This window comes from Alternaria ethzedia (assembly GCF_023757985.1).
Source record: "Alternaria ethzedia strain BMP 0044 chromosome Unknown scaffold_4, whole genome shotgun sequence".
Classification (NCBI taxonomy): Eukaryota; Fungi; Ascomycota; class Dothideomycetes; order Pleosporales; family Pleosporaceae; genus Alternaria; species Alternaria ethzedia.
The window spans coordinates 488,964-508,458 of record NW_026056197.1 but is presented as its reverse complement, the minus strand read 5'-3'; the positions used below and the strand labels follow the sequence as shown (position 1 = coordinate 508,458).

The following is a 19,495-nucleotide window of genomic DNA, read 5'->3' as shown; positions in this document are numbered from 1 at the left end:
TCTGGTCATTGGCTGTGGTACGGCAAGGCGTTCAGGATTGACAACGCATGCTGTACTGAAGAACAGGAATAGATCATGTGTAGACGGTAGCATCGCAAGGACTTGTTATTTCGTGATTGACCTTTAACGTGGCCAAACTATTGCAGGGGTATCATGGTGTTCGAAAGCAAAATAGGCAGGAAAGTAGCTCGAAGTATTACAGCTCGTCGAATGCGCGCAGTCGCTCATCGTCATCCAGTACAGGCTGCGCTTCGGAGGTCTCCACTTTTGGACCTGCAGTACTAGACGACGGCCCTATAATTGCCTCTTTTGCTATGTCTGGAATGTCGGCATTCAGAATTGCCTCCCTGGTCGCAGGATCGAGTGTATTCTTCGGTTCGTGTAAGTTGTCTATCGGTTGCGACGGGCGGAAGAAAACGAGAGCTAGTATGAGTGCAGCTACAAAGCCCACTATAGCCCAGAATATGCGCACGCGATCTGTGTGATGTCAGTTGGGACGGAAACAAAAGAAGGTTATAAGGATAACCATACGGGTGTTCTTCGCCTGCCACTGCGCTTCCGATTTGGCCCTCGCATCGACACGCTCTTTGGCTCGTTCGAGCCTCGCCGTCAGTGCATCGGCTTTCTCTTTGCCCGCCTTGATGCGCTCTTCTAACCCGCTCACTTGCTCCTGTTGTGTTTTGAAGCCATCGAAGGCTTCCACTTGGCCCGTCACATCCTCCAGCAACTCTGTCGTGTCCGACTCGAAGTTTTCGTGGAGCTCTTTGGTCAGGCCAGAGAGCTCTTGCAGCGTTCCGATGGTCTGGCGCAGTACGGAGACCTTCTCGAGGATGGAATAGTAGGTGTCGTCTAGACGGCGCGACGTCTTGAGGGACTGGTCGGAAAGGGTCTGGAGAACCGCACGAAGGTCTCTGCGGGCCATGTTAGAGAAGGCATCTTGGGGGAACGCTACGGAGCATCATGGGGTTGGTAGTGAATGACGCAGACGCACCGTTCTCTAGCCTCAACTCTCTTAGCCTCTAGCTCCACATCCGCCTGCCGGATTGGTCTCCGCGGCGGGATGGTGATGCCTGGAGTGCTTTCCTCCTTCCCATGCACGCTGCCATCCGCCTGCCCTGGTGCGACGCTCTCCCTGCGACTGTGACTGGGGCTCGTGTCTCTGCTCCCTCGCGCCTGCCTCAGCAAGTCTCCGAAGCTGGTGGGCGGCTGTATCTGGATGGCTGACTGCATCGCCTCTTTGGCAGCATGGCGTCGGCTGGAGCTGTGGCGGTGCCGGTCATCGTGACGGTCGTGGTGGTGTCGCGACGACTTGTGCTTGTGCAGGTGGGAATGCGACTTCTTCTCGGGGTCAGTCGTCACGCGCGTCGCCGAACGGGAGCTGTAGAGGTTGGGACGGAAAGACCTGGGGTCGGCCAGGCCGGCATGGAGGTGAAGCTGTCCGTCCATGTCATGGTGGTGGTTGGGTCGGCGCAACGAGGCAGTTGTCGGTGCTGGGTTCCAAGATCGACTTCCGAGTTTCGCGTGTAATTGCAGGGGTCTCCTTCCGCTAGCCAGCTGGGGAAGCGCATGTGAAGAGAGTCATGAAACAGCCTAGACAGTGATGATGATTGTGGCTTTGCAGATATTGAACTCGAATTGCTTGTGCACGCAATTCCACGTCTGTGGGCATGGTATTCTCAGTAGTGATTTCAAAGTCTTGGATCATGTACAGGATTCTAATGATTGCTTTTTGCTGCGTCTTCCACTGTGGAAGTCTCGATAGGGTATCATTGCTTGCATCCCGCCCTACAGACTGGACTTCTCTGGACTGTTGCCGGTCGCTCTTGCTTTCCCGGTGGTTTCTAGGGCGTGCAGTCGCGCCTGCCTCTGCACCTTTTCAACATCCTCCCGAAGCGGCATTTCCTTGACCGCATATTTTATGCTTCGGCTCTAGTCTAACCGACCCGAGCTCATGACTTCAGCATCTTGTTGCGCTTCTCCCTCCTCTTCAGGCGCTCGACGCGCTTCTTGTGCATCTTCTCCTCCATCTGGGCAAATCGTTCTCGTTCTGCTTTGGCGGCGCGCTTGGTCTTGATGGCTTCAACTCGACGCTATTGCACGGTCAGCTCCTGTCTGTTTGTAACCAAAAGCCGCGGTTTCCTACCTGTCTCTCAGACTCCTTCTCGTCCTTCAGCTCCTTCTCCTTCGCCTTGACAGCAGCGAGCGCTTTCCTCTCCTCACTGCGCTTCTCCCATGAGGTCTGGCCAGCCTTTGGTCGGAAGGGGCCCTTGTTGTCGTGCCATTGCTTGCCTGGGGAAAGTTAGATCGCCATGTCGCAACTACCACGCACAGCGGTCGCATACCGTTCTTCTTCATGCCCTTGACAGGGGCAGTTTCCGTCGCAGGAGGCGCCTCGATTATCACAGATTCAGACATGGTTGCGGTGTTGCGCGACCAGTGGATCTCGCAGAAGTTCTCGAACCCAGAACACGGCGGCGCGAGAAAAGTTAATGCCGATTATCGATAACTAGCGCACTTTGCCGGCGCGGGCTGCCAGCCAGGGATCCCCAAATCCCGCCCAACTCAGATGTTATCAGATCGAATTGATCTGATAAGCTGCATCTGCAGAAGTGCGGCCGGAGCGCGCTCCCAATTGCTCGTTGCGCTCATACTTTATTCGCGCATGCAGACGGTCTGGCTTAGCAGGCGCTGTGCGCTTTCCACTCCTGTAATACTTTCTTCCGATACTGCAGAATTTTCCTAGGCTAGCTAAACAAAGGTCAGCCCTGTTTGGTACAACGTTGGGCGTTATCATCTTCTCCATCCCCGTCGCACACACGGCCCGCTGCATGCTCCCTCGAGCAAACTCTCTTCGTCGTGTTACACACTTCCGAACCTTCCTCCACTCGCCATAACGCAAACGCGACCGGTGTACCCCATTATTGACATGGGCTCCGATTCATAACAGTAGCCACGCGCCCTCTCACCGCCCACGACTCTTCGCACGCAACATGCGCTCGGCTTCATAAACATACATTCAATCCATTTACACATATCCATTGACGAGCCATACACATTCCTCATTCATGGAAGCACAAGAGAGTCCGGTGTCGGTGGTGGGGGGAAGAGGCCGGCTGCCCAACCCAGTTATAATGGAAGAGGTCCGGAGTCCTGCTGCAGCACATACCATAGGCAAGGGCGAAGAGGCCTTGAAGGATGTTCTCTGTGGATCCGCAGCTGGAATTGTCGGAAAGTACATCGAGTACCCCTTCGACACGGTCAAGGTTCGGCTACAGTCACAGCCCGACCAGGTGCCACTCCGCTACACTGGGCCACTGGACTGCTTCAAGAAGTCTTTACAGCAGGATGGCTTCCTTGGAATATACCGGGGCATCAGTGCGCCTCTGGTAGGCGCTGCCGTAGAGACAAGCACATTATTCTTTAGTGTGAGTAGTATGCAAATGACGAAGGGGATCAAACTGACGTGGTCTGCAGTATCGTCTGGCTGGCGATGCACTCAAGTCCTCCGGATTTTATCCTGAATTAAAGAGACACCCGGAGCGAGACCTACCTTATTCCGGCATGCTCCTTTGCGGAATGGTCGCAGGCGCTATCACGTCACTCTTCCTAACACCAATCGAACTCGTCAAATGCAAGATGCAAGTTCCCCTAGAAACGAAAGGCAGCGTCGTAGCCGCACCCACTATCAGAGGAGTCATTGCTTCTATCTATCGTCACCAGGGCCTCAAGGGCTACTGGCACGGACAGTTTGGAACCTTGATTCGCGAGACAGGAGGCGGTGCAGCGTGGTTCGGTGGCTATGAAGGCATGAAGATCCTGTTCAAAGGCTCCAGTACTTCAGCCAAGGACGAAGATATTCCCGTCTGGCAGCGCATGGCCTCTGGTTCTGTCGCAGGTGGAGCCTACAACTTCATGTTCTACCCTGCGGACACGATCAAGTCGAGAATGCAGACGGAAGATGTCAAGCAATTGACTGGTGGAAAGTCAACATTCAGCGCTGTAGGAAAGGCGGTTTGGAAGCAACACGGTATCAAAGGCATGTACCGTGGATGCGGCATCACAGTGGCGAGATCCATACCCAGTTCTGCGTTCATATTCACAGTATATGAAGAGTTGAAGAAGCGATGGCCTACTCGACGGGTAGACTAGGACCGTCACGGGATTTCGCGCTGGATGCGCGGAATTCGTCGAGCAGCATATCATGGTGTTTGGGGGCGTTTGTATAGCATCAGGCGGGAGCGTCGAGATACCATGTATTGTTACATTGAGCGCATAGAAAAGAAGCAGCAGTCTTAGATCATAGAACGCATGCACATGCAACTTTTCCCAGATTATTCTACCTTCACATGTCAAAGCGCAAACACCCCTGTCCTTTCCTTCTCTTAGCGCACCAATCCACGGATGTGGGGAAGCAGCGACCGGCAATGTGACGCGAGCCGAGGATCAGATGCCAGCAGCCATTCCGCGACTGCGACTCTGCGCTATCTATACCCGACCGCAAACCTCGCTCTCGTTCCCATGCCAGCCTCATGATACGTACATTGTACTTCCATTCTTCTCTTCACTCCTTCGATTTTCTCCTCTAGAGTTCTCGCGACCGTAAAAAGTAGCGGCAAACGTCATCGCAACGCGCGCGCGCTGGACCGAGGCTCTTCTTCGCCGGACGCAAGCCAGCAACGACAGAACACAACACCCAGGCCATAACACACACACATACAATCGACATGGACAGATTACATGCCCTTGAGGTATGTTGCAGGAAATTAGGGTGTCGCATCTTTTCAAACGCGAGCTGACGGTTTGATCAGGCGGCACTCGACAGGATTGTGCTAGATCCAAAGTACCACGATATCCTCACACTGGTAAAAGGTGTAAGGAATGGCATCGTATACGGAAGTAAAGTGCGCTTTCCGCATGCGCTGGTGTAGGTTTTTACAGTACTGTGCGTTTATGGAGAGATGGATAGCTGACGCGTGGTTACAGAATGATCTTCCTCTTCAGATCTGGAAGGTATGTAGCACACTCCCTGCCAAACCTCTTCTCTACTCCGTGACTAGAGAATATTCGTGCTGACAAAATTCAAACAGCTTCCGGTCGAAAGCCTTGCTCGTCTACAAAGCGACCCGCCAACACGCCCGTAACCTCGGCCTCTTCGCCCTCGTCTACAAATCCTGCATGATCTTCCTCCGACACGCGTCCCCGACCGGCAAAGAGCGACACTACGATTCCTTCCTCGCCGGTCTTCTAGGCGGCTACACCGTCTTTGGTCGCACAATTCACAATTCCGTGTCTCAGCAAATCGTCATATACGTAGCTGCACGCGTATTGTTAGCGCTGGCAAAGCTGGCAGTACAACCCCGACAGGTTGGAGGTGGAGCTAGTGGACAAGGAGTTCAGGGAGGTGGTGGCGGGTGGGAACTGTTCGGTAATGGCGAGATGAGGAGAACGATGGCGAAGAATGGGTGGCCGGTTTTTGCCAGTCTGAGTTGGGCGATGGTTATGTATATTTTCAGGTGGCATCCTGAGGCTGTGCAGAGCAGTTTGAGGAGCAGTATGAGTTACATGTGGGTAACCCTTGAAGCTCAAAGAATATGGGATTATGCTAACGTGTGGACAGTTACGTTCAGTCGGACGACTGGAATTCCTTACGAACGTTGCTCTGGCATAACAAATGAGCAAAGTGGAGAGAAAGGGCATCGAGTGACAGGAGAAGACGTCGTGTTCGGATCGAGGACCCGGCATGCGGAGGCGAATGGAAGGCAATTTAGATGCATATACATTGGCGCGCTACACCATGACCATGATACAAGAGAGATATCAGGAAATATCCAAAGAATCATGAGACAATGATATCTCCTTTCTAAATCCATCCACCAGTAACAAAATCGACCGACCGACGAGGTTAAAAGCGGCAACATTGCTTAACGCGACCCCAAATATCCGTCATACACAGTGACATAGGTCCGCACCATGCCAAAACAAAGCGACCAATCTCATCAGAGTCATACCTAACTCCTTGGTCTACAATCGCTCTCGGTGTTGACCGGTGGCTTTTTACCCCACTTCCAACGCCCATGTAGGCGGCCTCCGGTGAGCCCATCTCGGACACGCACACGCGACGCGTTCTCCCCAAAACAAAGTCCCCATGCCGTCATCAGGCAGAACCATCTACATGCCGGCTACCTTCGGGTTTTACCCAGCTTGTCTTTGACGGTATCCTATGCTATCCTTCCGTCGCGTGGTTACTCGAGGGTACTCTCGACTACCCCAGGTTATGAGCACGCTGGCCGGTGTCGGAATACGGTAATAGATGAGCGGAGGATATTGGTCCTTCAGAGTACTGGTGTGATCTCGGTTGGAATAAATGCGGGGAAGGGGGTCCAGTGATGGGTTGTTGGAGCCAGGTGGGTGACCGACTCAGGCTTGGGGTCAAGCAACGTGTCTGTCGCGGAGGCGGTTATGACTCCCTTTTGTTCTGTCGTATATTCTGGCTGGCCGATGATCGCTCGTAGGTTTTGTGCATAAAGACTTTGGAGGATGTGCGGTAGTCGTTCTTTCCGATCCCTTCTTCAGCGTTTGTTGGTTTAGAAGTGTCTTGATCTGTGTTATTAGCGTGTATACCATTACCTTTGCCAAAACGACTATTGTCCTGTGACAAACAGAGTTGTCTTCCGTTGCTTGCTGTCCCTGTTCCTTCTCGTAGAGCTGTCGAGGTAAGATGCGCTGCTTCTCTATATGTATGCAACAACTCGACTTCAGCTACGTCCTCGCCTTTGGCAACGATGGTACTGGGTACTTGAGCCGATACTACACCAGATGGACTAACATGCCTTCAGGAAAGACTGCTTGGTCTTCTTACTATCGCCACGATGTACGACCACGATGATCCGAACAACCCCTCCCACCAGCCGGCTCTGGATAGCCCATCGTCTGATAGACCACCTCATTTCAAATGGAGGAACTGTGGCTATGACTGTGGTGAAGGGTGCGAGAAAGCCAGTGACGACGAGGGAGGTGGCGGAGTGAGCGACGACGAGACAGCCGTTGACCCGGACGAAGAGCGATACTTGACGCCCATGCCGCAAGAGGAAGATATGAGAATGTTCCAAGATGCAAACGATGCCACGACCCATTCTTCAGACCTAGACCCCACAGATACGATCCAAGACTGTGCCGCCATGTCAGACAGCATGGTCGTCGAACCCTGTGCCACAATCGACCACAGTCCAGTAGCATCTGCGGGCGGCAGCGCTCGCAGCCGATCACCCGATCCTGGTGTTCTTTATTGGGTTGCCCACAGCATGCCAGTTGCCACGCCGTTGCCTATTGAGTACTTTTTTCTGCAGTCGCCTCTGCGTCTCAGCCCCCAGTACGAGCATTGCCGCGGAGACCCAGCGAGTCACCTTGTCGTGCCGGATCGCTCGCCCCTCTGGTATCTGGTGGAGCAGTCGTGGAATGGGTATGCGCCGGCTTATGGATACATCTCGCCGCCATAGTTTGGGGCGGTAGGATTTGATTCGATTGGAAGGCTTTTGTTGGTTGGTGGTTGGTGGTTGGTGGTTGGTGGTTGGAGTTCAGGCGCGCTCTCTTTTGGAGTGGACATTCAGATCATCCTTCAATGTTGTGTATAACGAACAGAACTCTTGAGTACCTAGGTTTTTCTTTTGGCGTTTGAGAGAACTGTGCTAGTTGATGTATCCAAAAAGTGTGTCAGTTTCAAGAGAAGCGGTCGTGAGGTCCCAGCCAGATGCATGGCCAATGTGAAGTGGAAAGCGATATAGGCGTAGCGGGGCGAACAAAGCAAAAATAACATCGGAGTACTCTCACGAAGTGGAGCTATGGTACCTAGGCAGATTTGTCTAATTTTGGTTACGATGACCGCTGTTCATGCTACATGTGTCAACTACAAAAGCCACCCGAAATCGCCCGCGCCTGCCCGATCACTCCTCACAACGTCGGATGGTCAGCGCGAGATTGGACTCCAAGTATGCGGCCTGAGCACGACGCCGGTAAACGGAAAGCGCATGTGCATACTGCAATTGTGTAGTGGAGTTGTTATGGATTATGCTATCATGGCTACGCACACATGAAAAGATTCCTGCCTCAACGGCCGCATTCGGGAATACACGATGCCGCCATGACCTTCTGTGGGCTCTTCACAGCGGAGACAAGTACGTGGCCAGGGTTTCCGTAAATAAAGCATTAATTTCCACACAAAATGCCGCATAGCTTTCACTGTGAGACAACGGCCTGATCAGACTTTCTGAATTCCCCAACGGCTGTAGTCATTCTCGATCAGCAAGCGGGCGTGGAGTCTGGAGTCGTGGAGTAGCGCATGCCATTTGTCGATCCCCGATGCTCGACATGGAATTGTCTAGTTCTCATCGCAGACCCACACGGCTGCTGCACGTTCGCACCGTGCATCCTGGAACGAATTAACGTGCCGAAGATGCGGTCGGGTGCAGAGTGCTGACTCCACTGATTGACCGCTCCGCCCACGAGGCTGGTCATCGGGCAGCTGGTAGACAGCCATGTAGCCCTAGAACTTTCTGCCACTGCCCATTTAGTCCAAGTCCGAGGGATATCTCGTGTGTCAATAGCGGTGCACGCATTGATAAGACCATCTAAGTGCCTGGATCTTGCTGGTCCTAGGGCGCTCCGACCAGCTCTCGAACCTCAACAAGACGCTGGAAACTCAACCCTGTCGTCCAACGAGCTGCGCCCACGACTGAACACGACCGCGACCGCCCTGGATATAACCAACGGCCCTCACCACCAGTGCACGCCCACGCATCCCCAAACCCGCAAACCCCCGCGGTAGCTCTGGGCTGTCCCTAGCAGTCGCTCCACCATACGTCATCCTGCACCACACACGCCAGCGCCAGCTACTAGACATTGTGCCATTCACATGTTTCTCGGCAACCTCTCCTTCAGACGCTTTCCGCAGTTCGACAAACCCTTGGCCGTGTGGGAACTGCGATACGGGGTCCAGTAAGTTGAGCCCGGGCGTGGGAGACGGCCAGAAGCAAAATGGCACGCGACTGACATGCTCCAAGACCACACGAGTACCCTTGAGCCCTACGCGCCTCCGAATTGACCGCCGTAGACAATTCCCTGCCCCCAACTAGCCAGCATCGGCTGCACCCTCCATCCCAGCGTTTCCACCACAACATACCGCCAGCGGGGCTTGCGTGTGCTTACTTTTGCACCGAGCATTGTCCGCAACGTCGCTGCCACACTCAACAGCGCCCCTACGCAGTTACATGCCTCCGAAATATTCCGAGTAAATTCCCCGCTTCGGTTCCGCACCTCCCCAGATACTAGGCCTCTGCCACTAGTCTACCCGGGCGACCGCATAGTCTTGCGATTGGCGAAGACACCGTTAGTCATATATCCGATTGCCTGTATAAGTATAGCATCAGGGAGCACCCTTCAAGTGCTGGAAATACTTAAAGATGGCGTCAGCTCCTCCCAGGCGTTTCAAGGTCGAGCCCATCGAGACAACTGTCTCGTCCTCCAAGGACAAGGCTGCGGCAGAACAGGACAAAGCTCCGGCACAGCAGGCCGAGAGGCCGAAGCCACGGAGGTTTGCACCACAGCCAATAGAGACGACAAAATCAAGTTCCAAGTCTAGCCGTAGGTTTGCGCCCGAGCCCGTTGAGACTACCAAGAAGTCCAACCGTCGCTTTGCTCCCGAGCCCTTGGAGACGACCACACGAAGCAGTCGTCAGAAGTTTGCCAAGGACTGGGAAGAGCAAACATCCCCCACCGGGAAGTTCAAAGCGGATCCTATGGAAGCGGCTTCAAGCTACAGTAGCCAGTACAGGGCTTCTCTAAAACTGCCTACCAAGAAATTTCGACCACAATTGATCGAAACTGCCCAAAGACATCGCAAGGCTGGGGACGACACTCCCGCAATACAACCGTCCGACAAGACTGAGGCGACCCCGGACTCTGCAATAAGTGCCCGGAAAGCAAGGATACTGGGAATCCCTCCCACACCGCCAACAAACACACCGACTTTTGATATCAAACAGAACCCTTTGTTTTTGGAGATACAACGCAACGCCTCACCGTGTAGACGCCGGTCGTACTTTAGCTGCTCGCAACACTCGTTCCGTGTACCTGACTTAGACCCGATTGAGTCTTCCGAGTCTGAAGCATCTGCGCCGCCATCGCCGACCGAGTCGCCACCTTATATTTCAGACCATTCGTTTATGTACAAAGAAGCTACTCGACGACGAGAAAGTGTTGACGACAGTTCTGCTGGCTACCTACTTGAGTTGGCTGCTAAGGCTGCAGAGAAACAGCTTCGGGAACAGGCCTTGGCCGCATTCCCGAACAGCGACTTCCACGAACCCGTGGCTCATTACGTGGATCATGATACAGAAGGCTCAGAGCCATCAGTCACTGAGGCGAAGCCGCAGCGAGAACCGTCCTTCACGCAGGTTAATTGGGATTTAATTGCCATGCGTGAGTATCAAGAGAAGCAGAAAGCCGGTAAAGAGGAGCAGAAGCAGAAGGAGTATGTCAAGCCTGCTTTCAGTCCATTTGGAAACCCAGCCGGCTTTCTGGATGCTGCTACGGCCAAGAAGTTTGCGAAAGAGCGAAAAGACCCCGAATTAGAGCGTCAGCGCAAAGAAGCCCGACCTCCCATGCTTGGACAGGACATCAAGTTCCCGCGATGTGCATCACCGGAGCCATCTCGTTTTGACCCTACTCAAGGATGCGATGCGGTCCGGACGGCTATGTGCTATCTCTCTGAGCAGTCCAAGGCCGCGTCTGAAACAGGAGAAAGCTTATGGTGTGGAAAAGGCAACGGCAGGCAAACAAGTACAACACCATCATTGTGGTCCAATGCCAACAGCCGAGCTTCGAGCACGCACGGATTGTGGGGTGGATTTTGTGTCAACGGTGGAGACAAGTCCCCACGCGGGCCAGCCGGTCTACTCACACCCCACAATGAGAAGCCAAACCCCATGTCGCCTTGTCCAACGCCCTCTACGAGCCTCTTGCCACCTACGCCTCCGGCATCGAGCTCCGGCGTCACTTTTGGGCAAACAGACTTCTCGGGCATCGATGAGAAGCTCGCTGTCGAGCAGTCCATCGAAGAAGAATTCGGTGACAACTTTGTCACCCAAGTGTACAATTACCTGTCACTCGGATATCCATCAATGGCACGTCCGTTCGATGAAGAGCTTTCAAAGATTTCGCACATTCCCATTTCCGAGTTGAGGCAAGACGATCACCTCGCCTCATCCCGTGGCTACATTCGTCTAGGCAACGACGGCAATTTGAAGGATACCCAGATTACCGAGGAGACATGCATGCGCTGGCGCGCCTTACGCATCTATATCCAGGAATGGGCAAGACAACACCCCCACATGGCTGAAGATGAATTCATGGCTGGGGGGCGTGGAACTGCCGTTAGGAAAGGCAGTTGGGCGCTTTAGATGAGTGTTGCGCTCATGGATACTATCCTGTACATGGAGCTTTTTGAGCGGTTTAGCGTTTACATTCAGCGTTTTTTTTTGGCGTTGGGTCTGGTGTACGTGGTCGGTCCTTCCCTGCATGATGTGGCTTGGTACCTGGATGCAGATCTCCTATGGAGCTGTTCCGGTTTCTCCGCTGTCTGTTTCATGGTGCCGGAGGGTCTGTTGGGACCTGCATATTTCCTTATCTTGAGAATGTATATATGTTTCTTTTGAGATAGGTCCCTTGTAATCAAGCCGTGGTTGGTTTCTAAAAGCTTATGAAATGTAGGATTTGGCAGTGGCAGGGATCGCTTGGCGGATGACATCCGCATTCCGTCGTGGTTTCTTTTTCCCTTATCTCGCACCTCCCCGCCTCCACGCTTCAACGTCTCTGTGTGGATATTGCCGCAGATAGACGCATATACGGCAGGACAACTCATGTCTTATTACCGGAATCTTACTGCGCTCATACCTAGGTATACGGCTTGAGTGGTTCGAATAGCCTTTGAGTGTGTTCTGGACGAAGCAGTACGTGTTGAATACACGTTTCTGTCAACAACCTTGGTATACGGTGTTTCTCTCGTTGTTGAGGTTATTACTCACCGCTCGTCCTGCCGTCAGTAAGATTATCACAAGCATCGCTTACACGTGAATCCTTGTGATTTCTGATACCAATACGGACAGTATTTACCGTGCGGCTGGAGGCGTCCGCCTCGGACAGCGCCTACATCCCACGCTGCGGTCGACCCCATCACGCTGAATGTTGCACCCCGCGCTTCGTTCAGGGACAAGCTTGGCTGTCAGCGCCAATTCTCACCAATCATGCCTTCCCGTTGGCATTTCTTGGAAGCATGAATGGGCTGGCATGTGATGCTAACTATTTAGGTCGACTTTGATGGTGATCGTCGCCACAGGCCATCCACGCCATTAAACCTCGAAGGATTCCAAGATACCGATTACAACTTCACGGAGATGTTCATTGATGTTTGTTGTGGGTTTAGTCTCAGGATACCCGTCCCGTATCTTGGGCCGTATCCAAATATGACCTGATGTCTAGGTGTCCTGATAGGTGCAGTGAAACCATGTCTATCTTGGCCAAGCAATAGACTTCCCGCGGTCTACCATTCTTATTATCCAAGGCTGTCATCTCATTTCAAGAATTCCAAACCTTTCATCCCGACACTATGTTTGGATCGACCAGTTAACAATCCAAAGCATGGAGCATTACATGTGGAGGAAATGCGACTGATACCTCCAAACATTCGTTTTTTCTACGAAACATCTCGTGGACAACACCCTTGGCCGAACGACTCTCAGGCGATACTATCGTATTCTCGATCATGAGCGAGAGCGACCTGTCCGACTTCCCGCAGCAATTGTCGGTGCAGTCATGGATATTATACGGCACCGGCATGGTCATGATCCTACTCCGCACGTTAGTAATACCTAGCCAAACCATATCGCCGTGCTCACTCTCAGCTACAGATACGCGCGATGGCATCGAGTCAGAAGCCTAAACGCCTTTGCAGTAGATGACTGGATCATGGCAACGGCCGTACCAATCTTCTACACTGGGCTGATTGTATGCTTGAACACAATCGCAACAGGAGGTGGAAGTAACCTCTTCCCACCAGAGCTGTTTTCTACGTTCGCTCAAGCCGAGATCGATGAGCGAATCAAAGGATCGAAGATCGTCGTCGTTTCCGAGCAAGTAAGTCAACAGACCATGAGACATGCAAACACACTATAAAGCACAACTAACACGTAGTAGTGTATGCTGAACGTTATATGGTCCTTGAAAGCATGTATGCTGTTCATGTTTGCTCGTATGCTGACCGGAACAACGAATATGAAGTGGATCAAAGCGGCTGCACTATGGGTCGTTATCGGCTGGTTCGCTGTCCAGATTACTTTCTTCAGTGCGTGTCGCCCATTCGTAGGATACTGGGCAGTGCCGCCCCCAAATCCGCAATGCACGACCCTTGAGCACTTTGCGATAGTACAGGCAACTTTCAACATAAGCAGCGATGTCCTCATCATCGCTGTGCCGATACCGATGATCATGTCGCTTTCACTTCCTCTGAAACAGAAGGTTGTGCTAGGCATACTATTCAGCATGGGTATTTTTGTTGTACGTTCCTCCCTCCTGTCAACTCACGTTTCTTCTTACTGACACGACCGACAAGATCGTCGCAGCAATATTGACAAAAGTTTACAATCTATCGGACGTATACTCCACCACGTACATGCTGTGGTATACCCGTGAGGCATCCGTTGCCGTCTACGTAGCCAATCTCCCCGGCATCTGGCCTCTTCTCCGCGAACACATACGCTTCCTTCGTGAACACACAAGCTATTATACCACCAGCCAATCAAAGATGCCTGGCCAGAGCTCGCATGGATACGGTAACCTATCCATAAGCAAACGCCAGAGCCGTGTTCACACCTTTACAAACCTCAGCTCACACGACGTTGAGCTCGCCTATGACATCAAATCTGGCATTACTTCGATACATACATCTGGGCAAAGAGTACTAGGAAGCGAGAACCCCTTCGTGGAAAGAGAAGATATCCAAAGGAGCGACGACAGGAAAGATCTGGAAGTGGGGAGTGGTCGGAAGGGAATGAATGGTGTACCCTATATGGGCGTACAGATTGATACCGAAGTAGAGATTCAGAGCGATCAATGGATGGGAAGTGGGTTGGAGTTGGCGCAGTCGAGAGTGGTCCGGTGCGAAGGGCCGGAGGCGCAGGCAGGAAGATGATGATGCCAAGTTATGTGACTGTTGTTAGTTGATGCGCTTCGTCGGGTGTGCTGAATATATCAAATTTCATCTCATCTCGAACCAGACGTTACCCAATCAAGCAATATCGCAAGCCGTTGATTGCGGCAGCATATCCTTCACCCTCTACCCTCCACCCACTCCTCTAGCGTTGCTATTCTTCTTGGTGCATACCCTTCTATAGATGGGTTCTCTCCACCGTAGATTTTAGGGAGTGGGATTTCACACGTACATTGCTGTCGCAACTCATCTCAACCTGGGACGGACGTTACCGCGTTAGGCAAGTATTGAGAGCTGTCGATTGTAGCTGCGGTATCTTCACCTAGACCATTCCCCAGGAAGGCGTTCAGACGTTTGTAGAATGGGTAGAGGTTTACTCTTCGTCGTCCGGAAGTCCTGTACAAGTTCCTTCGTATTACCGTACATTCTGGCATAAAGGTTTTTCCTCGGCGATTAGGCACCTTCCAGGTCTGTTGAACCTGGCGGAGGTCCTTCACTCAAAGATCGAAAGGGCATCGCGATGACGTCAGAGGCTCGATCACGCTAAGTTCCGCTGGGGTTAGTGCCTCGTGACAGCGCGATCTCGCGCGTGGCCCTGGCTTGTGGCGAGTGCTACTTGCATTGGTTCGAGGCGCCGCTCCGCAGCTTGCTGCGACCTCGCAATGGCGCTTAATCCTCGGAGCCCTTCCGTACACAATAAAATGATAACCCGATTCATCAAGCATCCTAAATCCACCAACTTCGATGGCGAGCAAGATCGACCGGTCAAGCGCCAGAAGACGGGCAACAGCCCCAAGAAACCACCGCCAACACCACGCAAGGTCGTCAAGCGCGAAGTGCTTGATTCTGACGACGAGAGTGTTGGCACTGTGATCAAAGAGGAAGAACAAGAACACAAGACAGATCTGGAAAGTGCGCTACCCCAAGTCGATACAGGCGATGACGCCATCAAAGCATATGAAGCGTACAAGGCGGAGGAAGAAAGCAAGACAGTCGGGACAGATGAGCGCTTGGAAAAGCGATCATGGATTCGAGGCAAGAGCTCGCTCTATGTCGACGCATTCAACCTCGCGCTGGATACTGTGCTGGACGAGGAAGGCCACCTCTTTGATGAGGCCGAAACAGAAGTCTTTCGAATGTGGAGAGAGATAGGCTATGAGGCGCAATATCTGTAAGCTTAAAGCTCTAAGAAAAATAGTACTAGGGTCTTACTAACTACGATTCCTTCCATAGATACGTACGCCTTTTCCTTCGCAAGACCTCCGCATGGCATCGCATAAAGAACCTGGGCTACCACAGCGACATCTCAGACCTTGACGCAGCAGCCGAAATACTGCAACGCACATACGACCTACCGGCCTCCTCCTCCGAAGTCGAGTCACATCCGGGCGAACTAGAGGCACCAGCAGGCACAACACTGGGCAGCACATTCACGTTCGCGGATCGATCTGAGGAGGAGATAAGCACACTCGAGGAAGCATCATCCTTGCTGAAACTCGATGAACTGAAGGCTCTTGCAAAGGATGCCAAGGTCAAGGGAAAGAACAAGGGTGAGCTTCTGAAGGCTTTACGACGCACAAGTCAGAGACAGACCGGTCTGGGCCATGTTGGGTTGACGCGGTCGGACTCAGAGATGTCGCGAGCATCCTCTGTATCCAGGTCACGAACGGAGACGCCCGATGTCGAGCTGGAGCCCGAAGCTGATCTCTCCGATGATGCAAATCGCGATGCGCACTTCACACGGAGGATCATGCAAGAAACAGGCCCTTGTATACGACTCTCGCTAGCCACTTTGAAGCTCTTTGAACGTGTGCATCTTGTCTTTTACCGCTCTACCGAGTGGACCGAGAAGTCATTGACAACCATCATCTTGGCGAAGATTGCGCGTTGGAACTTTCCAGAGTACATTGTCTCTCGATCTGCGAATATCTTCGCCTCTCGGTCCCTATTGCTCGAGTATGAGGCTTCTATACGAACGCAGTACCGGATCGATAGCATCTTGGAGTTCAACGGAAGACCAACGGAGAAAGGATATCAAGAAATCTTGGATACCTTTGAGGAGGTATATCCGCGCTGGCAAGTGCTTGTTCAAGAAGAGCAGCGAAAAGAGGACAGTGTCTACCACAGCGGCGAAGGGTCATACCTTCGTCGTCTTTCACCAGCTTGGGTATACACGCGCATCATTCACAAGACACTTGACATACTCAGACGACGGAAGGAGCATAGGCGCGAGCACGAACTCTTGAATGAGCTGCTGCAACAGCGACTGTTCCATCATTCTCGCAGAGGAGCTTGGTACCAGCGCAAAGCATTGCTTGAAGAACACTACATGGCCGCCTTGACCGATGCGGAGAACAGAAGCACAGAGAAACAAAAGAGGCATTGGAAGCTTATTGCTTTGCAGACCTGTGAAGACGGGTTGCAGGATAACCTTGTGCATATTATCTATCACTATGATTTGCAGAAGCGTATCACCAAACTTGAATTGTCTCTGAAATTTGTTAAACGATTGCAACACGACTTTTCACATGTCCGCTTGACGAAGCCGGTCGAAGTCGTTATGGAGGGAACGCGCATCGAACGTGAAAGACCCTCACTGTCGAGACGAACTAGCTCACCACATGCGAAATCGGGTCGGCGGGGTGGAAAGACAATATGGATTGATCCGCGTGAGGACGGCGAATGCTCCGTCGAAGCAATGTGTCTCTCGCATTACCGCAACCAAGGCTGGAAAGGCTATCACGCTGAAGGTGGTATCGTGCGCACGCTTTTCGCATACTTGTTCTACGACGTCCTATTCACCTACGTACCCAATGTCTTCCAGACTCCGTACCAGACCTGTCCGTTGGACCTACATACCGACGCCTTCTATCCCTCTCGGATATCCGAGATCAACGCGAGGTTGAATGAGATATCAAACGGTGATGCACCCGCCATCATCCAGAGAATCTACGACGACCACCATGAGCGTCGGACTTGCGTTGTAGGTCTGGACTGGACCTATGACGTTGTTGATCTGCTTGAGATTGCTCGCTGCTTTGACGGCGAGGCGTTGGCAACAGTGTGTAAAGTCATGGCGCAAGAGTATGGACAGAGAGGTGGCGGTGTACCCGATTTGTTTCTTTGGCGAGTTGCAGAAGAAGAGGGGAAGAAGGGCGAAGTCAAGTTCGCGGAGGTGAAAAGTGAGAACGACCGTTTGAGTGACACACAGAGGCTTTGGATACATGTGCTCTCTGGGGCGGGAGTGACGGTCGAGCTTTGCGCTGCCGTGGCTAAAGAGGTGAAGGTCGTTTGAAGTGAGAGAAGAGGCGCACCTTCCGATATTGCAAAGCAATCCATGGATGACATCAGAGGACTGTTTGCTCTCACTAGCCCGGTTGGACTGTTTTCATATCCTTGGAAACCACCTTAGACGCTCCTTCTGTTTTGCTCACCACCAAGCTTGAATAGCGTCCACGGATACGAAACACCACGATGGACGCTCGAGTTGCTCAAGAAGCAGCCGTCATGTAAGTTGTTACGGAAGTTTCGCGCTGCTCAGATCATAACTAATATCGCTGCAGTGCCACGCGCAACCAGCGAGAGTCGGCCTTTCTGCGCCTCCCGGGCGAGATCCGCAACCAGATCTATGCCTATGTGTTTCGCGACACCACGATTGCCAAGTTCTCAGAGATGTACGTGAGCCATCTTGATCGACGCCTACCCCTCCCTGCGGATCTCCGGCTCCTCGCTGTCAGCCGCCAGGTCCATGCGGAGACACGCCTCCTACCTTTCAAGCTCTACGCTTTCCAGATCTTGCCTCGGGGTATTAGCACATTCATCAACCGGCTCAGCAACGAGCAGCGAGACGCTATAACCACGTTCCGGGTCACTAGAAGGGCTTTCGAGTTCCCCAGTGGCGTTGTCCCGGTGACTGACAGGCATCCAGTGCAGAACGATGCATTGGCCGCCCTTCGGACTCTGGAAACAATGAGAGGCCTCCAGCGCATTGTGGTCTATGGCTGCGTTTCTTGGGACAAGGAAAACGAAAATGTGTGGACTCAGCACTTGGAAAAAGAAATGTCTGCGTGTATTCGTCGCTGTGCTGGAAACCCAGAAATCAGAGTGGTATTCGAGTACACCATGTGGTAGTTCTTTTCCTTGGACTGGAAGCGAGTTTTACACTCTTCTCTAGGGACTCGGAGATCGTAGATGACAAGATCATACACTACATTTGGACGACATAATCGCTGCTCTCTATTAGACCTACACATGATCTCCCGATATCTCCATTCACTTTCACTCACTTCATATACCTCACCAGTCTCCTTATACGCTATAATGCTTAGGCTTGCAGTTCCGAATCTGCGACTGCGTGTGGGATAAATACGAATATCTGGATCACGTTCGTGTTGTGCGTGAAAGCAGAATGATCTGTGAGATATATTCTGCCCACTCAACGGAAGAATAGCAAGGTATCTTGTGATTCAACAGCCCCGCCCATGTGCATCAGGGCATTCTCTCCTCCATGTCCTGTCTCAAGTTGCTCGCTTCAAGCAGGGATATCAGATGCTCTTCAATGCAGTCCTTGGCCCCATGAACTCCTTCATATAAAGTCAACCTTTTGTAGCGTGCACTGCCAAACGCTTGCGTACGCCCATTCCTGCGCCGTGTATATGCTAATCGAAATCGTCGAGATTTGGTTCGTAACGTGTATGCGCCGCGCTCAGCCGAGGACCAGTAGATAGATTATCATGAGGGTGTTGATCAACATCAACGGTACTGCATCGTGTCAGCAAATCTGTCTTGGCTTTGTCTTCCACCCCTCCAAGGGACGTGGGTATGGAGAGGATGGTGGGGTACACGTACACCTCATGAGCGTCCGTACGGAGGATACGAGGTTGATCAGTCGCGCCTTTATACTGGCATCGTCGCGAGGGCCGCCGAAACCGGGTTCTGCTGCAGATGCTGTCCAGCCGACTGTGTCCTGGTCAGTTGGATGCTCAATTGTAGATTCGCGTGTGCCAGTGGATGCGTAGATGCGCAAAGGTCGCGGCGGGTCATGAGGGCCTGGTAAACGTACTGCGTGCGAGGAAGCGGTCTTCGGAGAGGATTGCTATGGCGTTGACGAGGAGGACCGCGACTGCGCGTATTAGCGAGCGAATCTATCGGATGCGACTTCACGTGTAATACCTGTAAACAGCCCGCCGAGCCCGAAGAAGAACATTTGTAAGTCTTGGACAGGATCGAATTGTTGTG

General features: G+C 52.5%; 8 protein-coding genes across 8 annotated transcripts; 6 read left to right on the top strand and 2 right to left on the bottom strand.

Moving 5' to 3' along the window:
* Positions 1–196: 196 nt before the first annotated feature.
* Positions 197–922, bottom strand: J4E87_002296 (uncharacterized protein; the record flags this gene model as incomplete). The annotated part of the gene is made up of 2 exons (XM_049373934.1): positions 197–477; positions 532–922. The coding sequence occupies 2 exons, from the start codon at positions 920–922 to the stop codon at positions 197–199; spliced, it is 672 nt and encodes a 223-aa protein (XP_049236074.1).
* A 1,027-nt stretch (positions 923–1,949) lies between these two features.
* Positions 1,950–2,415, bottom strand: J4E87_002295 (uncharacterized protein; the record flags this gene model as incomplete). Its single annotated transcript, XM_049373933.1, has 3 exons — positions 1,950–2,090; positions 2,144–2,289; positions 2,343–2,415. 3 exons carry the CDS (start codon positions 2,413–2,415, stop codon positions 1,950–1,952), a joined length of 360 nt encoding a protein of 119 aa, XP_049236073.1.
* A 650-nt stretch (positions 2,416–3,065) lies between these two features.
* On the top strand, positions 3,066–4,149 carry J4E87_002294 (uncharacterized protein; the record flags this gene model as incomplete). The annotated part of the gene is made up of 2 exons (XM_049373932.1): positions 3,066–3,425; positions 3,475–4,149. 2 exons carry the CDS (start codon positions 3,066–3,068, stop codon positions 4,147–4,149), a joined length of 1,035 nt encoding a protein of 344 aa, XP_049236072.1.
* A 2,720-nt stretch (positions 4,150–6,869) lies between these two features.
* J4E87_002293 (uncharacterized protein) lies at positions 6,870–7,496 on the top strand (the record flags this gene model as incomplete). Its single annotated transcript, XM_049373931.1, has 1 exon — positions 6,870–7,496. One exon carries the CDS (start codon positions 6,870–6,872, stop codon positions 7,494–7,496), a length of 627 nt encoding a protein of 208 aa, XP_049236071.1.
* Positions 7,497–9,455: 1,959 nt separating this feature from the next.
* On the top strand, positions 9,456–11,453 carry J4E87_002292 (uncharacterized protein; the record flags this gene model as incomplete). Its single annotated transcript, XM_049373930.1, has 1 exon — positions 9,456–11,453. One exon carries the CDS (start codon positions 9,456–9,458, stop codon positions 11,451–11,453), a length of 1,998 nt encoding a protein of 665 aa, XP_049236070.1.
* Positions 11,454–12,814: 1,361 nt separating this feature from the next.
* J4E87_002291 (uncharacterized protein) lies at positions 12,815–13,647 on the top strand (the record flags this gene model as incomplete). Its single annotated transcript, XM_049373929.1, has 3 exons — positions 12,815–12,909; positions 12,960–13,185; positions 13,246–13,647. 3 exons carry the CDS (start codon positions 12,815–12,817, stop codon positions 13,645–13,647), a joined length of 723 nt encoding a protein of 240 aa, XP_049236069.1.
* A 1,272-nt stretch (positions 13,648–14,919) lies between these two features.
* Positions 14,920–17,552, top strand: J4E87_002290 (uncharacterized protein; the record flags this gene model as incomplete). The annotated part of the gene is made up of 2 exons (XM_049373928.1): positions 14,920–15,428; positions 15,491–17,552. 2 exons carry the CDS (start codon positions 14,920–14,922, stop codon positions 17,550–17,552), a joined length of 2,571 nt encoding a protein of 856 aa, XP_049236068.1.
* Positions 17,553–17,731: 179 nt separating this feature from the next.
* On the top strand, positions 17,732–18,388 carry J4E87_002289 (uncharacterized protein; the record flags this gene model as incomplete). Its single annotated transcript, XM_049373927.1, has 2 exons — positions 17,732–17,766; positions 17,821–18,388. 2 exons carry the CDS (start codon positions 17,732–17,734, stop codon positions 18,386–18,388), a joined length of 603 nt encoding a protein of 200 aa, XP_049236067.1.
* Positions 18,389–19,495: the final 1,107 nt, after the last annotated feature.